We start from the raw sequence: 19,224 nt of genomic DNA on the forward strand, positions 1-19,224 counted from the left end.
CCCCGAACATCAGTTCCCCTGACAATAAAGGGAGAGAGGACTCTTTATAGCCTCTCATTCTATAGACGTGACAGAGGAAATCTAATCAGTGTGAACAACAGCTTAAAATCTTTGGAAGCAAGACATTGGGAAGGAAGGCATGGGTAAGAGCATTATTCCTTTAGGAGGCAATTGATCTTTGACAGCATTCACACTATTCCACTAGACACGGGGTTAGAGGACAATTATTTGAACCTACTGTCTTATGAGCTGTTGTGCTGAGATTTTCAAAGGGAGCTTTAGGAGGGAAAAAAAAAAAAGTCTCCAGAGAAAATGGCAGAGCCAGGAGCTCCAAAAGCCCACCCCCTCCATAAAAGCAACAACATTAAAAATTGGCAGAAACTGTCCGCAGCAATTTTTTTAGAACTCTGGAGACTAACTAGAAGCTTGAAGCAACCCAGGGAGACCTCATTTGAGAATACGGCTGAATCTTAGTAAGAACATCAAGCTTTGTGGCATTTTCCTTAACCTTCCATTCCTCACTCCTCAGCTCATTAGGAGCCTTAAAAAGAACAGTCTGCATTCCCAGTGCCGAGAAGGGGTAGAATGGACCCCAGTTACAAACTGATCTTAGTTCATCTGTACGGCGGCTCCCTGGAAAATCTACTCAAACATTTGCCTTCATCTTGACTGCCTAACTGGAACTCACCTTCTGCTACAACCACCAACCAAGGAACCTTTTTCAAAAACATTTATAGGCAAATGTTTCCATTTCTGCTGCCTGAGGCAATGGATAACAGTCGCGCAAAGAATGGATCACTCCAAAAGCTTATAAGAAAGGCTGGGGAGTAAGGTATTTTGGGGAAAACGGCTTTGAGAAGCTCCAACATATTCCTGGGATTCTAGAAGGACACACCCATGCTGAGGGCTATGTGCGCAAAAGGCCCTACACTTTTGCCTCTGGGTGTCCTGAGACTGCATAAGCAGGAGGTGAAGGCTAAGGCAGAGTTGTAAAATTCCTGACTGAGTGTTGAAGCCCCAGGCCAAAGCCAACATGCACACTAAATCTCTCCATAAAGACTGGGAGATTTTTTTTTTAAAGTAATCTCCACACCCAACATGGGGCTCAAACTCATGACCCCAGGACCAAGAGTTCCATGCTCTACCGACTAAGGCAGCCAGGTGCCCCAAGACTAGTAGATTTTTCTTTGTCTATTCCAGGTTTTTAGAACAATCCCTGTCCAGGGCACCTGGGTGGATCAGTTGTTTAAGGGGCTGACTTCCGCTCAGATCATGATCTCACAAGGTTGGAGAGTTTGGGCCCTGCATCTGGCTCTGTGCTGACAGCTCAGAGCCTGGAGCCTGCTTCGGATGCTCTCTGCCCCTCCCCAGCTCACACTCTGTCCCTCTCTCTCAAAAATAAATAAACATTTAAAGAAATTTTAATAAAAAATAAATAAAGTGCAAAATGAGGAAATGAGTGCATTTGAGTATAATGATGCAGCAGCTGTGGAAAACAGTTTGACGGATCCTCAAAAAATTAAACATAGAATTACCATGTGATACAGCAATTCCACTCCTAAATATATACCCAAAGGAATTTAAAGTAGGAGCTCAAACAGATACTTTCACACCAATGTTCACAGCAGCATTACTCACAATAGACAAAAGGTGGAAACAACCCAAGTGTCCATCAACAGATGAAAAGATAAACAAAATGTGGTTTATGCATACAATGGAGTATTCATTTAAAAAGCCTATAAAGAGGAATGAAATTCTTATACATGCCACAGCATGGATGAACATTGAAGACATTATATTAAGTGAAACAAAAGGACAAATACTGTATGATTTCACTTATGTGAAGTATCTAGAATAGGCAAATTTATAAGCAACAGGAGGTAGAATGGAGGTCGCTTTCTACTAGACTGAAGAAAAGGGATATGAGGAGTTATCATTTAATAATAATGAGGGTACAGAGTTTCTGTTTGGGAGGATGAGAAAACCTGGTAATGGACAGTGGTGATGGTTACATAACATTGTCAATGTACTTAATGCCCCTGAACTGTTCACTTCAAAATGATTAAAATTATAAATTTTATGTATATCATACCACAATAAAAAAATATAAAAAGAAAAAATTACAAGGTACACAAAGAAGCAAGAAATGGTAGCCTGGACACAGAAGAAAATAGGCAATTAATACAACCTGCCCCTGAAATCCTAGACATTGATTTTACTAGAAGACTCTAAATCACCTATTTTAAATATGATCAGGGTGGTAAAGGAAGCCATCTGTAAGGAACTAAAGAGGGGCGCCTGTCTGGCTCAGTCAGTAGAGCACACAACTCTTGATCTTGGGGTGGTGAGTTCAAGCACCACATTGGACTTAAAAAAATAATAAATTAAATAAATACATTTATTTAAAAAAAAAAAAAAGAACTAAAGAAAAGCATGAGAACAACATCTCACCAGAGAGTATCAATAAAGAAATTGGAACCATATAAAGTAACCAGATAGAAATTCTAAAGTTGAAAATGACAAAAACTGAAGTGTAAAAATCACCATCGGGACTCAACATTCCTTTTGAGCTGGCAGAAGAAAGCATCAGCCAACTTGAAGGTAGGTTCATTGGAGTTATCCAGTCTAAGGAAGAGAAAGAAGAATGAAGAAAAATGAACAGAACCCATGAGCCAGAAGATGGTATGATGACATATTCAAAGGACTGAAAGAAAAAACTGTCAACCATGATTCTATATCCAGCAAAACATTTCCTCAAAACTATGTCCAGAGGAATTGAAAACTTAGGTCCACACAAAAACCTGCACACAGATGTTTATAACAGCTTTGTTCATAATTGTCAGAATAAGTTATTCCTAAACCTGGAAGCAACCAAAATGCTCTTCAGTGGGTGAATGAGTAAGTAGGGGGATGCATAACAATGGATACATATCTTTATAAACTTGTCCAAGACCATATAATGTACAATGTCAAGTGTGTACCCTAAAGGAAACCATGGACTTTTGTGATTATGATGTGGCAATGTAGGTCCATTCTTGTAACAAAAGTACAACTCTGGGGATAGAGTATGCATAGGAAATCTCTGTACAATCTTCCCAATTTTGCTATGAACCTAAAACTGCTCTAAAATAATAAAATCTTCTTTAAAAGAAAGTCAAAGCAAGGGGGAGACATTAAGACGTTTCCTGACAGAGTGAGTTTTGCTTTCTGACAATATCCTTAAGTACTACCTAAGATCCTCAGCTTTGCAGTGAATACCAGGTTACGAAACCATGGCCCTCCTACCAGGGTGGAAAGAGACTCTGGGCCTCTGTTTCATCATTGCCTTGTGCTACCAGTTAACACTCAGCACTCCTCACTATGAAAACCAGTGCCTGGGTGGCTCAGTCGGTTAAGCTTCTGACTTTGGCTCACATCAGGATCTCGCACTCTGTGAGTTTGAGCCCCGTGTCAGAGTCTGTGCTGACAGCTCAGAGCCTGGAACCTACTTCAGATTCTGTGTGTCCCTCTCCTTCTGTCCCTCCCCTGCTCATACTGTCTCTCTCTCTCTCTCTAAAAAATCAATAAACATTTTTTAAAAATTTAGAAAAAAGCATATAATCTATCTCTCCTTTTTCTTTTTTTCTTTTTCTATATTTATTTATTTTTGAGAGACAGAGTGAGACAAAGTGAGACTGGGGGAGGGGCAGAGAGAGAGGGAGACACAGGATTGGAAACAGGCTCCAGGCTCTGAGTTGTCAGCACAGAGCCCGACACGGGGCTCGAACCCACAGACTGTGAGATCATGACCTGAGCCGAAGTCGGACGCTCAACCGACTGAGCCACCCAGGCGCCCCTATCTCTCCTTTTTCACAGTTGAGAGAAAATTTTCAGACGGTTGTGCAATGGACTGTCTTCCTTCATCTTCTATTCCAGTGTGATGACTGACAACTGAAGCTAGAGGTTAGGAGGAGGAAGAGTTAGGGCTTTGAAGGAAATGTATGGGCTAAAAGGTGGAAGTGCTCATTACACTGGGGAAGGAAATGAGTAAAATATCAGAGAGAAGAAATAAAACTTCTAAGGTGAAGGACAAATTATTGCATCTGGCCCCTTCTACAACCAGAGTGAGGCATACCATCTATCGAGCCTCTTTGAATTTTAGGCAACATATTCGTCATTTGGGTCTGTGACTCTGGCCCATTTACTGAGTGTCTCGAAAAGGAGCTAGTTTTGAGTGGGGGTCAGAACAGAAGAGGGTTCTGCAATAGGTCCAAGCTGCTGTGTAAGCTGCTCTGACACGGGCTTTGTGATCCAAAAGATCTAACGGTGCACAAAGTGTCGAGGGCAGACGAGGATGCCGTTTGGAAACTTTGGCGAGCTCCTTTAGGACAAGTGCAGCACAGGCCTTTAGGCATCTGGAGCGAAGCCCTGTCATCCTCTGCAGATAACTACTCTCCTTTTAAGAAAAAGCTTTTGACCTGCTACTAGGCCCTCGCTGAGACTTAACACTTAACCATGGGTGAAATCAAGTTCCCATGTGATCTGAGCTCCTGGTCATGACCTGGGTGTTACCTGACCCACCACGCCATAAAGATGGGCATACACTGCAGTATTCCATCATCAAATGGAGGAGGTATTATGACACGGGACCCGAACACATCCTGAAGGCTCAAGTAAGTTCCATGAAGAGGTAGCCCAAATGCCCACAGTCGCTACCCCTGCCACACTATCGGCTCTCTCCCAGCCGGCACCTACAGCTTCACGGGGAGTTCCCTCCAATCAGACGACGGAGAAAGAACTCAAGCTTAGCTCACAGATGGTTCTGCATGACGTGCAGGCACCACCTGAAAGCAGACAGCTACGGCACTACAGCTCCTTTCTGAGCATCCCTGAAAGATGGAGGTAAGGGGAACCCTCCTTGTGGGCAGACCTTCGAGCGGTTCACCAGGTTGTTCCTTTTGCTTGGAAGGAAAACTGGCCAGACGTGTGATTAAATATCAATTCACGGGCTGTGGTCGATGGTTTGGCTAGACGGGATGACTTGGAAGGAACACAACTGGAAAACTGGTGACAGGGAAGTCTGGGAAAGAAGTATGTGGACAGACCTTTCTGAATGGGTGAAAACATCATGTGTCCCATGTCAAGGACCCTGGAGGAGTGACCTCAACCGAGGAGGACCTGAATGATCAAGTGGATAGGATGACCTGTTCTGTGGATACCAATCAGCCTCTCTTCTCAGCCATCTCTGTTCCCAATGGAACAGCCATTTCTGTTCCCTCCAATGGGCTCATGAACAAAGTGGCTGGGGTGGAGGAGGAAGGTTATGCATGGGTTCAGCAACATGGACTTCAACTCACCAAGGCAAGCCTGGCTACCACCACCACTGAGTATCCAATATGCCAGAAGCAGAGACCAAAACTGAATCTCTGATAAGGCACCATTCCCAGGGAATGGTTGATTACACTGGACCACTTCCATCATGGAAGGGGCAGGGTTCTTACCGGAATAGACACTCACTCTGGATATGGATTTGTCTTCCTTCAATGAAATCCTTTTGCCAAAACCACCATCCACAGACTTGTAGAATGCCTTATCTACTATCATAGTACTCCATATAGCATTGCTTCTGACCAAGAAACTCACCCCATGGCAAAAGAAGTGTAACAATATGCCCATGCTCAAAGAATTCACTGATCTTATCAGATTCCCCACCATCCTGAAGCACCTGACTTGATAGAAAGATGGAATGGTCCTTTGAAGATTTAAAGCACCAGTTAGGTGGCAACACCTTGCAAGGCTGGGGCAAGGTTCTCCAGAAAGCTGTATATGCTCCGAATTAGCATCCAACGTACAGCACTGTTTCTCCCATAGCCAGAATTCAAAGGCCCGGGAAGCAAGAGGTAGGAATGGGAGTGGCACCACTCCCTATTATCCCTAGTGACCCACTAGCAAAAATTTTGCTTCCTGTTCCCATGACAATATGCTCTGCTGGGCTGGAGGTCTCAGTTCCAGAAGGAGAAATGTTCCCACTAGGAATCACAGCGATGATTCCATTGAACTGGAAGTTGAGGCTGCCACCTGCCCACTGTGGGCTCCTCATGCCTCTGAATCCACAGGCAAGAAGGACATTACTGTGCTGGCTGGGTGATTGGTCCTGACTACCAAGAGGAAATGGGACTGTACTCCACAGTGGAGGTAAGCTTGAGTGTGTCCAGAAAACAGGAAATCCCTTAGGGCATCTCTTAGCATTACCATGACCTGTGATTAAGGTCAGTGGAAAGCTACAGCAACCCAAACAAGGCAGGACTACTAATGGTCCAGACCCTTCAAGAACCACTGCCCCAGGTAAAGAACTACAACCAGCTGAGGTGCTTGCTGAAGGCAAAGGGAATTCAGAATGGATGGTGAAAGAAGGTAATTAAATACCAGCTACAACCATGTGATCAGTTACAGAAATTAAGACTATAATTATCAAGAGTATTTCCTCCTCATTTTGTTATGAATATATTTGTGGGTGTATATGTATATATTTTAAGTAAATATCTTTGGGTTTTTCCCTCTCTTATTCCCTAATTATGTAACATAAGATGTATTGACTTTATATCATAGTATTTAAGGATTGTTCATTTTACATCATCGTATTTAAGTTATGGGAAATCAAGAAGAGTAAACACCACTCAAGGGCTTTATCGCTCTTCTGGGGAAGGGGTTGCTGCATTTTCAATGGTACTCTTGATAGGTCTATCATGTTTGGAGCTATGACCTTGTTATTGTTTTCATTTGTGGAGTAAGTTCAGTTGAAAGAGATGCAGGTTGACAAGGGGTGGACTCATGATGATCGATTTTATGTATCAACTCGACCAGGCCACAAGGTGGGCCGATACCTCATTAAACATTAGTTCTGGGTGTGTCTGTGATTGGCATTTGGGTCAGTAGACCAAATAAAGCATGCTGTCCTCTCCGATGTGAATGGACATCATCCAATCTGTTCAGGGACCGAACGGAACAAAATGGAGAATAAACAGAGAATTCTCTCTCTCTCTATTGCATGAGCTGGGACACTGGTCTTCTGCCTTTGGCCTGGACTTATGCCATCAGCCTGGTTCTCAGGTCTCTGGACTTATTCTGGAGCTTACTATCAGTCCTCTGGCTGTAGACCTTTAGATGTGAACCAGAACATACACCATTGATTCTCCTGGTTCTCTGGCCTTCAGACTTGGGCTGGAACTATAACCACTGACTTCCCTGGGTCTTCAACTTACAGACAACAGATTGTGGGACTTCTCAGCCTCCATTATCATGAGTCAGTTTCTCATAATAAATTTCTTCATTATAAGGCCTCCCTTGGTTCTGTTTCTCTGGAGAACCCTGCCTAATACACCTCCTAATGCCTCCCTAAGGTGAGCGCAATATAGGCTGAGTAGATGATCCAAGGGGGAAAATAAATAAGGAAAGAATTATTTTTCACACTTGTTAGTACTTTGTATGCTTGACAGGCTACTAGTATTTTCTTTCTGGTAATGGACTCTGCCATCCCACCTCAGCACATAGGACTAGTGGCTGCCCTCTTTATTCTGTCTCCACGTATTTTTTTTTAATGTTTTTATTATTTATTTTTGAGAGAGAGAGAGACAGAGCATGAGTGGGGGAAGGCAGAGAGAGAAGGAGACTCAGTCTCAAGCATGCTCCAGGCTCTGAGCTGTCAGCACAGACCCCCACAAAGAAGAGTAAACACCACCCACAAACTGTGAGATCATGAAGTCGGACACTTAACAGACTGGGCTACCCAGGTGCCCCCCCCCCGACTTTTATTTTTTTTGAGAGAGAGAAAGAACAAGTGGGGATGGGGAGGGGGGAGAGGGGGAGAGAGAGAGAGAGAAAGAGAGAGAGAATCTCAAGCAGGATCCACGCTCAGTGTGGAGCCCGACGCGGGACTCCATTCCACGACCTTGGGTTCATGACCTGAGCCAAAATCAAGAGTCAGACGCTCAACTGACTGAGTCACCCAGGTGCCCCCTCCACATCTTTCTTAATAATAGAAACTGAAATTCGTGGCTGGGCACATGGCTGCCCAGAATAAAGACTTGTGTTTTCCAGCCTCCCTTGCAGATAGGTGTACCGTGTAACTAAGCTTTGACTAATGAATGCAATTGGAAGTGTTGTATGCAAATTTCTGGAAGTGTTCTTAAAGGAAAAGGATTCCTTCCTTTTCCCTTCCTCCTTCCTGCTGACAGGAATATAGACGTGATGGTGGAGCTGCTTTGGCCACCTTGGACCGTGAGGCAGCATACTAAAGTTGGTGGAAAAGCCAGGCAAAAGAAGTCTGAATTTTATGACTTTGGAGTACCTGTTCCAGCCCTAGACTTTCTTTTCCTCACTGCCTTAATGTAAAAGAAAAATAAGGCCCCATTTTATTTAAAGCCCTTGGGTCTTCTGGCACATGCAGTTGTATCTAACGAATGTTAACTACCTTTCTAAATTCAGAGTATAAGGGGGCACCTGGGTGGCTCAGTCGGTTAAGCATCCGACTTCGGCTCAGGTCATGATCTCACGGTCCGTGAGTTTGAGCCCCGCGTCGGGCTCTGTGCTGACAGTGCAGAGCCTGGAGCCTGTTTCAGATTCTGTGTCTCCCTCCCTTTCTCTGACCCTCCCCCGTTCATGCTCTGTCTCTCTCTGTCTCAAAAATAAATAAACGTTAAAAAAAATTTTTTTAAATAAATAAATAAATTCAGAGTATAATCTTCCTGCTTGGAATCTACCCTGTGGCCCTTTTATGTACGTAATTTGCATTTATTCTTTCAATATTTCTCTGACGTGTAGTATTAAGTCTGACCATTCCCAGTTCACAAAGGTATAGTAAACTTGCACACTTCCATTTATTTTTTTTTTTTTTAATTTTTTTTAACATTTATTTATTTTTGAGACAGAGAGAGACAGAGCATGAACGGGGAGGGTCAGAGAGAGGGAGACACAGAATCTGAAACAGGCTCCAGGCTCTGAGCTGTCAGCACAGAGCCCGACACGGGGTTCGAACTCATGGACCGCGAGATCATGACCTGAGCCGAAGTCGGCCGCTTAACCGACTGAGCCACCCAGGCACCCCGCACACTTCCATTTAAAGTACTGCCTAAGGCAATGAACTCAGCGTAGCTGAGAAGTTGTACCTCCTCGTTCCCCAGGGCATGCTGTCCCCACCAGAGGGTACCGTGCAGAGGTAAGTTACAGCATAGCCCAGGTCCCTGCCCCTCCCCCGAGAGAAGCAAGTTCCCTGTGCTTGCTTCCCTTCGGCAGCGCATATGCTAAAATGGAAACAGTGCAGAGCAAGTCCTCAGCCACTCAGATCCCTAGATAAATTTGCCCGGACTCAGGAAGCTACCAGAGATGTTTCCACTTTTAGTCAGGCTGGCACTCTCAGGAAGAGTCCAGAGGCAGACAGAGAGAGGAAAAACTCTGTAGGTGTTTCTTAATAGCTGTGCAGGATAATGAGCTATTGGAAGCTAGAGAGAATGGACTTTATCCCCTTCCCAGCCTATGGGATCAGTACCCAAACTATTTTACCTCATGGCTCACCTGGGCGACTTAGGCGGTTCAGCATCCAACTTCCGCTCAGGTCATGACCTTGTGGTTCCTGAGTTCGAGCCCCAGATTGGGCTTGTTGCTGTCAGCCTGTCAGCGCAGAGCCCGCTTTGGATCCTCTGTTCCCCTGTGTCTGCCCCTCCCCCACTTGTGTTCTCTCAAAAATAAATATACGTGTGTGTGTGTGTGTGTGTGTGTGTGTATGAACTATTTTACCTTATTTGTGTAAATGCTCTGGAGGATCATGGTGAAATCTTTAGATGACACGCTGCTCTCCTAGAGGGTGAAGGACTTGAGAAGATGAGAACAAGTCCAGGAAGACCTCGCAAAGGCACATGAGTAGGCAGAGCAGTGACAGGTAAACTGAGGCAAGCAGCTGGCAGCCCGGGGGCAAATAGCCTACATTTGTGGGCTGGGGAGCTGAAGGTGAAGGCACAGGGTTTATTGTTAATTGCTCTTCAACGACATTAACCAATGAGCTGGTGTAGTCAAGGTCAGTGCAATTCAGCTGCCCACTATCAATCAAGAGTCTAGGATGTGTCAGGCATCATACCCAGAGCTAGTTTGCAAATACATGCAAGATGCACGCCCTGCTTTCATGGGGTACATTGTCCAGATGCCGCCAGGAAGGGGTCTTGAAATATTCTCCTTCCTCGTTTTCTGGTACATTGTTCTGCTTGGATTATTTGTTTAGTTTTGCAATCTAAAGATTGTTTGCAAATCCTTTGGAGCTTCTTGACCATTTGGGGATGGGCAAATTTTTGAAACTAGAGATGATCATCCTGGCACTCAAACATTTCTGTTATACAAGGAATACAAATGCTTGAGGGTGTTGATGACAATTCTTTTGGGGCACATCCAACGTTCTCTTGCAGTTTCTTGAATACAGCAGGTAACGTATTTCCACCTGGAACTTGACCTGAAGATGGGTACCAGCCTCAATTTATATAAGAAATGTTAGTAACACTTTATTTCAAATTTTATAAATAAAATTAAAACATGAAACTTATTTTCTTGTCTCGCCTCCAAAGGGTTATTTCGTGGATGGGGTCCTAGATCCAAGGTATTTTGGAAGGTGGTCTTAAAATTTGAAAAAGGGGTTTTGAGTAGAGAAGGAAGGACTAGATTTAGTCAGCACAGAGTGAGAGGCAGATCTAGAGAAGCTAATGTCAATTCCATAAGTGTGGTGGTTTCAAAACACTGTGGCAATTTTTTTACGCCTCTTCCAACGAGAGACAGAATTTATCTCCCTTCCCCTAGAAACCCCGGGCAAGCCTCTAGCTACTTTGATCAACCAGATATGGTAGAAAGGGCATTATGTGGGGCGGCGTCTGAGTGGCTCAGTCGATTAAGCGACCGACTTCCACTCAGGTCATGATCTCACAGTCCATGGGTTCGAGCCCCGCATCCGGCTCTGTGTTGACAGCTCAGAGCCGGGAGCCTGCTTCAGATTCTGTGTCTCCCTCTCTCTCTGCCCCTCCCCCACTCGTGCTCTGTCTCTGTCTCTCTCCGTCAAAGTAAATAAATATTAAATAAATAAATAAATAAATAAATTTTTAAAAAGAAAAAAAGAAAGGGCATTATGTGATTTCCAAGATTAGGTGACACAAGGCCATGAAGCTTCCACCTTGATCACTGAACATGCACTTCTGGAGCTCTGGGCCTTCAGATCAGAAGCCCTGAGGCCATGGGCTGGAGCACACAGAGACGCTCTGCTTGGCAGGCCCAGCCCAGCCTTCCGGCCTTCCTAAGGAGCCAGACACCCAAGAGAAACTCAGACCCTCCAGATCAGCTCATCGGCCAGCTCACTGCCACTGCCACTGTGCGACCTCTGAACAGAAGAATCAGCCAGGCAAGTGAATTCCTGACACACAAAGTTGTGAGATACAAGAACTTGGAAATATGGTTATTTTATTTATTTTTTAATGTTTATTTATTTTGAGAGAGAAAGAGAGAGAGCATGAAAGGGGGAGAGGCAGAGAGAGAGGGAGACACAGAATCCGAAGCAGGCTTCAGGCTCTGAGCTGTCAGCACAGGGCCCAATGTGGGGCTCAAACCCACAAACTATGAGACCATTACCTGAGCTGAAGTCAGACGCCCAACCGACTGAGCCACCCAGGTGCCCCAAAATATGGTTGTTTTAAATCACTAAACTTGGGGGTAGTTGTTATGCAGCAGAGGATAACCAGACAATAAGAAAAGAGTTTCTCAAAAAGCAGAGCTCTGGAACAGTGGGACAGACTGCCTTGGGAAGGAGTGATGGCAGGTAGTATTTGATAAGAGCTGGACAGGTGTTGGCCAACGGTGGGTGGGAGGTGGCTATGCTGTCATGGAAGATGCTGAAGTCAGGTGACACGACTAGGTCCTACCCCTAAGTAGCTGTGAGTCCTTGGGCAAATCACTTTACTGTGCATCTCACGGGCCTGTACCGAGCATTGAAATGGATGCAAACACCACCTGCAAACTGCAAGGGACCCTGCTTCCCTCCGGTTGTCACATTGCAGAAGGGAATCCTGCACTGGGTGAACAATTGGATTAGATGAATTAACCCTGAGATTCTAGAAAAAGGGAGGCAGTCCTACTTCACGGGGTAGTGTCACTTATAGGTCAGGATTTCATCTCTCCAAAGACTGCTCAGAATTAAATGCAGGGTTCTCCCTGCTGCTTCCCCAGCCTCTGCGACGTGAGTGGCAGCCAGGCAAGAGATCTATTTATTAGGTTGAAAATATAAGCAGATTTTAGAAGCCCTAGATTCGGATGGCAAATCTCTATAGAAGGAGGCCGGGGGTGTTTGGGAAAAGCCCCAGAATCTGAGGGCGGTAGACAGCATAATTATGATTTGCCCAAATTCCTTCAGTGCCCCTGGTCTAGAAGGCCAATCGCTAAGTGTTTCTGACAAGTGTGTTTATGGTGTTCAGTTAAAGAAACAGAAATGGCGCGGGTCCTGGGAGGTATTCTCAAATACTGAGAAGGGGAGTCCCAGGTGGTGACGCACATCCCTAGACTGCAAATTCAGAACTGCCCGCCCCGGCGCGCCGGAATCTCCGAAGGTAAAGTTATGGCGCCACCTGCTGGAGAAATAGAGACGGGATTCCCTCCCGTCGTTTTCTCCCTAACGTTTAGCCTTACAGCTCAATCTTTAAGCTCCGCCCTAAAGACCCAAGACCTGCAGGGAACCACGTCCCAGCCAGATGGGAAACCACTATCCTGCTTATCAATATGCCTTCAGCTTTTCAAAGCCTGCGCTTTGGGGATTGGAGAATCTGAATGTGATAAGCCTAGCAGTCTTTCCCAAAGGAGGCTGGGATAGTCTGTATAGGGCCAGAGGAGAGATGGGGGGCCCTGAGATTGCTCTGCCTGGAGATCAGCAGCCCTCCCTGACCCCCCCCACCCCACCCCCCCTGCCAGCTCACCATGGTGAGAGGCCTCTTTCCAGAGCTTTCTGGAAGAGCGCTGCTGTACCTCTGAGGGAAGAGGCACGGACAGGTAAGAGATGGCACACGAGTGAGCCCACAGAGATCCAAAGCCCATCCTGACACTGATGAATTTGCCCGTACCCCATTCTGTGTGGACTGACTCTAAAAGGCTCTGTAATGACCCAATAATGGCCAGGAGATGCTGTGAAAATGGCTCCCTCCTCCAGGGATCATTAGAAAGCTATTAAGGGCGTCTAATTATTTCCTAGTGCTAATAAAGGTGCTAATAAGCCAGGCAAGTTTTCCCACTTTTATGGAGATAATTAGAAGGCAATTACTTTTTATGTACAAAAAGGAGTGAAACCTTAGCTACTGTCTCTGCAGCTGGATTTTGTTCTGCACCCGTGACAGAAGCTGGTCTGTAGCACTTCAACATGCATTAACAAGAGTCTTGGGTTTTTAAACTCCATGCTACCAGTCTACCTCAATAAAGGGTTAGTCTGAAGGAAGCAGAGAGAGAAAATAGAGGTAATTGATCATCCTCTAGGACTTTGAGGTAAGGGGCCATCTTGGTTGTACATTCTACTTCAGGAATTGTGTCCCAACTAGCTCTGAGACAGTGGTTCTCAAATTTGGGCACACATCCGAACCGTCTGGAAGCTTGCTCAAACACTGACTGCTGGGTCCCACCCTAGAGTTTCTGACTCGCCAAACCTGGGGAAGGGGGTGAGAATTTACATTTCTTTTCTTTTTTCAGTTTTATTTATTTTGAGAGAGAAAGAGAGAGTCCCAAGCAGACTCTGCAGTGTCCAAGCAGAGCCTGACACTGGGCTCGAACCCACGAACCATGAGATCACGACCTGAGTGGAAACCAAGAGTTGGCCACTTAACGGACTGAGCCACCCAGGCGCCCAGAGAATTTACCTTTCTAATAGATTCTCAGGTGAAAAACACTGCTCTACAACAAGTGTTTCTGACTTGGAGTCCTCAGATACCCCTCTGACTCCCTCCCTGCCAAGAGATTAATGGGCAGGATTCAAAAGTATACTTGACTTTGCGGGGGGGTAGGGGGGGTGGGGGGCGGGGAATGACATCTTTATCTTCACTAACTTCCAACTGAAATTCAGCTTTTTCTTAAGTTATGAATGCAGGCAATCAACCACAGCAGTATTAGCAGTGATAACAGACATTTTCCAATCCTATTACATCCATAACAGGTATCTGCCAGGATCATCTGTGCACATCACTGCTTCAAAACTCCAATGGTTATTAGTCCTGCCAGTAGATTTTATTATGTAATCCAGAGTTGGAAAAGCACATACATTACTATATCACTACTTTCAAAAATATTTTGATAACTGTATTTCAAAATGATTGGTTTCCTTTGAGGACCTCTGTACTTTCTTTTATGCATCTGATAATGTTACTCAGGCTGCCCAGGGAGGAGAGGGAAGGGAGGTGGGGCCCATAGCACACACACAAAAAGGTAAAAACTTTGTTCTTAGGAGGTGAAATTAATCCTCAAGGAGAATTCAGAGGCTGCTTCAAGGGAAAAATCTGAAAGGAGTGATGTTAGTGCTTGTATAGGCAGGGAGGAGGGTGGACAGGGGGGTGTCCTAGAGGCAGAGGAATGGATAAGATGCCAGGTTGTCAGCTGGAAAAGTGAAACTTCGTGTAGCAAATCGTCCCTAGAATTCAAATCTTCCTAGATTGTTTCTTAGCCAGAAGGTGTCTGGGACTTGCTTTGCTTTTTTATCTCTTCCTCTCTCCGTTGTATGTTGAGACAAATCTCCCAACTGTGGCTTTGAGTACAACCCCCATGCCTCTCTGCATCATCCCTCTTCTCAAACCACCCACCCTTTCTGACTCCAGAGAAACACACTGAAGCTTTGTTTAAGAACATGCATATCTCGATGTCCTGCACTCAGGTGCTTTAATCCTTTTTATTTGCTCTGTGTCCTTAGGCAAAGTCACCTATCCTTTCTGGGCTCAGGATCAACACATCTAGTAGTCAGAAGGCTATTTCCATTTTCCTGAGAGCTCCAGGTGGGGAGGATGGGGAGTTCTCTTAAAGTCTGAGAAGAGGATGGCTCCTGCCATGCCCAAGATTCACAGAGCTCTTACACAGCCTCTTTCTCATCCATCCGCCCATCCTTGATGCCTGCCTTAGAAACAGAGGACATGACCCCTCGGCCTTGAGGACGGGAGAGACAGACTTCTACGAAAAATGACAGCATGTCGAGGTAAGTGCTGTCCAGGACATCTGCAAAAACACTCCTGGTGCAGGTGAGCAAGTGACTAATTCTCCCTGGAGCGGGGCAGCTGGGCTGAGACATGGGTTGCACCCTGGCTGCACATGGCGGGCTGAAGGAAAGGAGGATGGGGGTGACATTTTGGGGGATGATCTTCCCATTAACCAAACTGGGGCATTTAGGAGGGAAGCAGGTTTGCAACAAAGGATAAAAGGAAGAATAAAATAAAATAAATAAGATAAAATAAAATAAATAAAATAAAATAAATAAAATAAAATAAATAAAATAAAATAAAATTAATAAAATAAAATAAAATAAAATAATAAAATTAAAAAATAAAATAAAATAAAATAAAATAAAAATGCACTCCAAGTATCAGAAATCAGAAGTCAGAGCTAGAAGGCCACAGCCCACAGGTACCTGAACCCCAGGCCCCCCCAAGGCATTCCTGGGGAAAGAATGTGCCAGAGGATAATGAGAAACAAGGCAACAATTATGATTGTTATTTATTGAGCACCTTCGAAGTGCTAAGAGCTTGCTCAGTGTTTTGCTTTGTTATTTAGTCCTCGTGACAAACCCATGAGGTTTGCTCTCATCTTACAGAGAGGACACTGAGGCTCAAAAGGCCTGTGCACCCAGCCCCCAATCACCTCCACAATGTGCCCAAGCCCTGCTGTGGTGCCCTATGAGCACCCGTGGGACCCCTCAGAAGATCCCTGCAGCTCCCGCTACTGGCGGCAGGGCCAAAAACCGCCATGAGCTAAATGGCCCCTTTGCTATCTCCTCCCAAACTGGCTTCAACCTCAGCAGCTGCATCAGTGAGAAAAAGGCCATCTAGTCAGAAAGAACCAGAAGCAGCAGTACAAGAGTCTCAGCCTGGGAACCAGGGTGGGCACCCAGCAGGCCCAGGCTATAGGCCCACACCCACCACAGCTGGCCAGCGGGGTGGAAGCCACCAACAAGCAGGGCAGGGGGGCAGGGGGGCAGGGGGGCAGCCAGAGAGAGGAGGCCTCCTGCCCACTGGAGCCAACCTGGCAAGTCTGACCCCAATTCAGCTTATTCAGACCCTCTTCTTACTCAACTGTGGAATCACATGTCCTTGCCAGGACCCCGACTCACCAGTGAGGGGGGTGGGAAGGAAGCGGAGGGCAGAGGAGCAGGAGGAACCTCAACATCCTCTCTTTCTGCCTTTCTCCTGTTGATTCGGTGGGTTCAGTAGCCAATCCCAAGACGCTAACATCCACCCCACCTCCACACCCAGGCAGGAATCTTCCAGGGCGTGTGCAGGCCCCACACCAGGTCAGAGGGACAAGCCCCAGACATGCCAAACACAGAGCTGAACGCCAGGCATCAAACAGGTCAGCTGGTTCCAGGGTCCCTGAGGGGCCAGACTGAGGGGCTCTAGCCCCACCCAGCCTGGAGACAAGCTAAGCCAGAGCTGAGGGCTGCTGAGGGGCACACGAGCCAGGTCCCCACAGCCAGTAGCTTCTCTCTGGCTTCCCGCACTCTGGCTCAGAGTGCCCGTTCTCTGGGCAAACCTGAGAACCTAAGGACTGCCCTCTCTCTCCCCCCTTCCTCCTCCCCTCGGTTGGGGGAACATTCTAGAAGTGAGATTGCAGCAGCTCGTGCTCATCCCAGACTTTCATCAGGAGTTCTAACACCTTAACTTCCCCTGACCTCAGTCTCCCCATCTGTGAAGTGGAACTAAGGTCAAACGGGTTAATTCCCAGAAAGAGTCCAGCATAGGGGCGCCTGGGTGGCTCAGTCTGTTAAGCAGCTTCGGCTCAGGTCATAATATCACGGTTCGTGGGCTCAAGCCCCGCCTCGGGTCTGTGCTGATAGCTCGGCAGAGCCTGGAGCCTGCTTCAGATTCTGTGTCTCCCTCTCGTTCTCCCCTCCCCTGCTCGTGCTCTGTCTCTCTCTGTCTCTCAAAGATAAAAAAAAAACATTTAAAAAATTAAAAAAAAAAAAAAAAGAGTCCAGCCTAGATGGAGCTGACTCAACAGTAGCTGGCACTGGTGTCTTTCTCGTCCTCCCCACACCCACCCTCAGCAGCGTATTTGCCCTTGGGACTAGGAGCAGAGCTCTGAGCAAACCAGGCAAACCTGTAGCTGCTGTGGGGCTGGGGGCTCATGTTCAGGTCTGGGCACAGGCGTTCTAGAACAAAGTTTCAAAAGCCCGGATGTTCACCCTCAGGGTGACTGGATACTGGCCTCCAATATATAAAGGGCACCGCCCTGGGAGAAAAGGGAGCCGCCCCATCCTGAGGAGCCCCAAGGGTTAGCTAATGGACGCCCCCCTGGAGGGTGCGATGGGGAGAGAGTCTTGATTCAGGAAGGAAGAGTTCTTCAGAGGCAAGTCCAGGGAAGCTGCGGGCTGGCTTCCGTGGTGATGTGTTCTCAGTCATCTAGGTGTTCAAGCAGAGAGGCTGGTGACTCCAAGAGGGTTTGGGACTGGAAGAGGGAATAGAGTAAGTGATCTTACACCTCCTCTAATGTGGAGCTGCTGGGTCTGTTAAAATAGGTGACTGCTGAGGCGCATGATACGAGAAGAGCTTTTCACCCCAAATCTGTCTGTGTCCATTGCTGATGCCTGCCATCCTTCACTGCAGATTCCTCGCTTGGGGCTAAGACACTCTCCTTTACAAACTGCCAGGCTCTCTAGCTGGCATCCCAGTGATTCCTCAGGTCCTGGTGAAGCTCTGATGGGGGGGTGGGGGGGGCTGCGGAGAGGATAGGGCACATTTGTGTTATGTCAACTTTTCTAAGGAGTAAAAAGAAAACCCTTCTGTGGTTTTAAAGAATATCAAGTATAAGCCCACTACTAGAGTGGATACCACACGTTTTCTTTCCCATTTTATTCAGTTTTATTGATTCATGCAGTTAAAAACAAGGCACATGAAACATACCGTCTTATTGCTCTATACATGCCTGCAGGCATGTATATATATGCTCCTTCTATATATCAGGAGTAATAAATAATGGTTCTAAAACACCAAGGCAGTTGTACAAATGACAGCCCAGGGGTGCCTGGGTGGCTCAATCGGTTAGGCGTCTGACTTTGGCTCACATCATGATCTCGTGGCTCATGGGTTCAAGCCCCGTGTGGGGCTCTGTGCTGACAGCTTGGAGCCTGGAGCCGGCTTTGGGTTCTGTGCCTCCCTCTCTCTGTGCCCCTCCCCTGATGGCACTCTTTCTCTCTCTCAAAAATAAATAAAGGGGCGCCTGGGTGGCTCAGTCGATTGAGCGTCCGACTTCAGCTCGGGTCACGATCTCACAGTCCGTGGGTTCGAGCCCCGCATCGGGCTCTGTGCTGACAGCTCAGAGCCTGGAGCCTGCTTCAGATTCTGTGTCTCCCTCTCTCTCTGCCTCTCCCCTGCTCATGCTCTGTCTCTCTCTGTCTCAAAAATAAATTTTAAAACATTAAAAAAAATTGTTTTTAATAAATAAAAGCATTAAAAATTAAAAAAAAAAATGACAGCCCAGCCTCAAACATAGTATTTAACAGTCCAATCTAGAACAATAACCCAACAAAATGCATGGAAGTGCCACCTATGAAAACGTGCAGTGAGCACATCCACTCCAGCACTGGCCTCATACTGGATAGTCTTTAAAAACACAATAGGGCATTTTAACTCCCTATAGAGGGTTGACATAATACAAAACAGTGCAAATTATGGTGTCATTAGAGACCCAAGTTCCCACGGTGCCCTGGAGCAGTTCTCCACTTGATAGAAACACAGTGCGTGTTGTGGGGGCAGAGGGAGAAGCCATTTGGGCAACATGTAAATACACACTCTGGACCCAAACCCATGTTCATAGCAGGATTATTCACAGCAGCCAAAAGATGGAGATGACCCAAGTGTTCATCGATGGATGACCGGGTAAACAAAACATGGCGTATGCATACGATGGAATATTGTTCAGCCTTAAAAAAGAATGAAATTCTGATACAGGCTACACCATGGATGAAACCTGAACACATCATGCTCAGTGAAATAA

At 46.2% G+C, this 19,224-nt stretch overlaps 1 protein-coding gene across 3 annotated transcripts in view; it reads right to left on the reverse strand.

The window, feature by feature from the left end:
* The window catches only part of SIX3 (SIX homeobox 3), a 101,783-nt gene that overhangs the window by 44,789 nt on the left and 37,770 nt on the right, over positions 1 to 19,224 (reverse strand). The window contains exon 4 of one of the 3 annotated variants that reach the window (XM_058684239.1): positions 2,441 to 2,625. The exons of the other annotated variants lie outside the window; for them this stretch is intronic. Within the exon in view, the coding sequence (XP_058540222.1) occupies positions 2,617 to 2,625 (9 nt within the window). The 3' untranslated portion in view covers positions 2,441 to 2,616. Of the gene's footprint in view, positions 1 to 2,440; positions 2,626 to 19,224 lie in introns of those variants that run through there. 3 annotated transcript variants of the gene reach the window in all.

Source organism: Neofelis nebulosa, chromosome 9 (assembly GCF_028018385.1).
Source record: "Neofelis nebulosa isolate mNeoNeb1 chromosome 9, mNeoNeb1.pri, whole genome shotgun sequence".
Classification (NCBI taxonomy): Eukaryota; Metazoa; Chordata; class Mammalia; order Carnivora; family Felidae; genus Neofelis; species Neofelis nebulosa.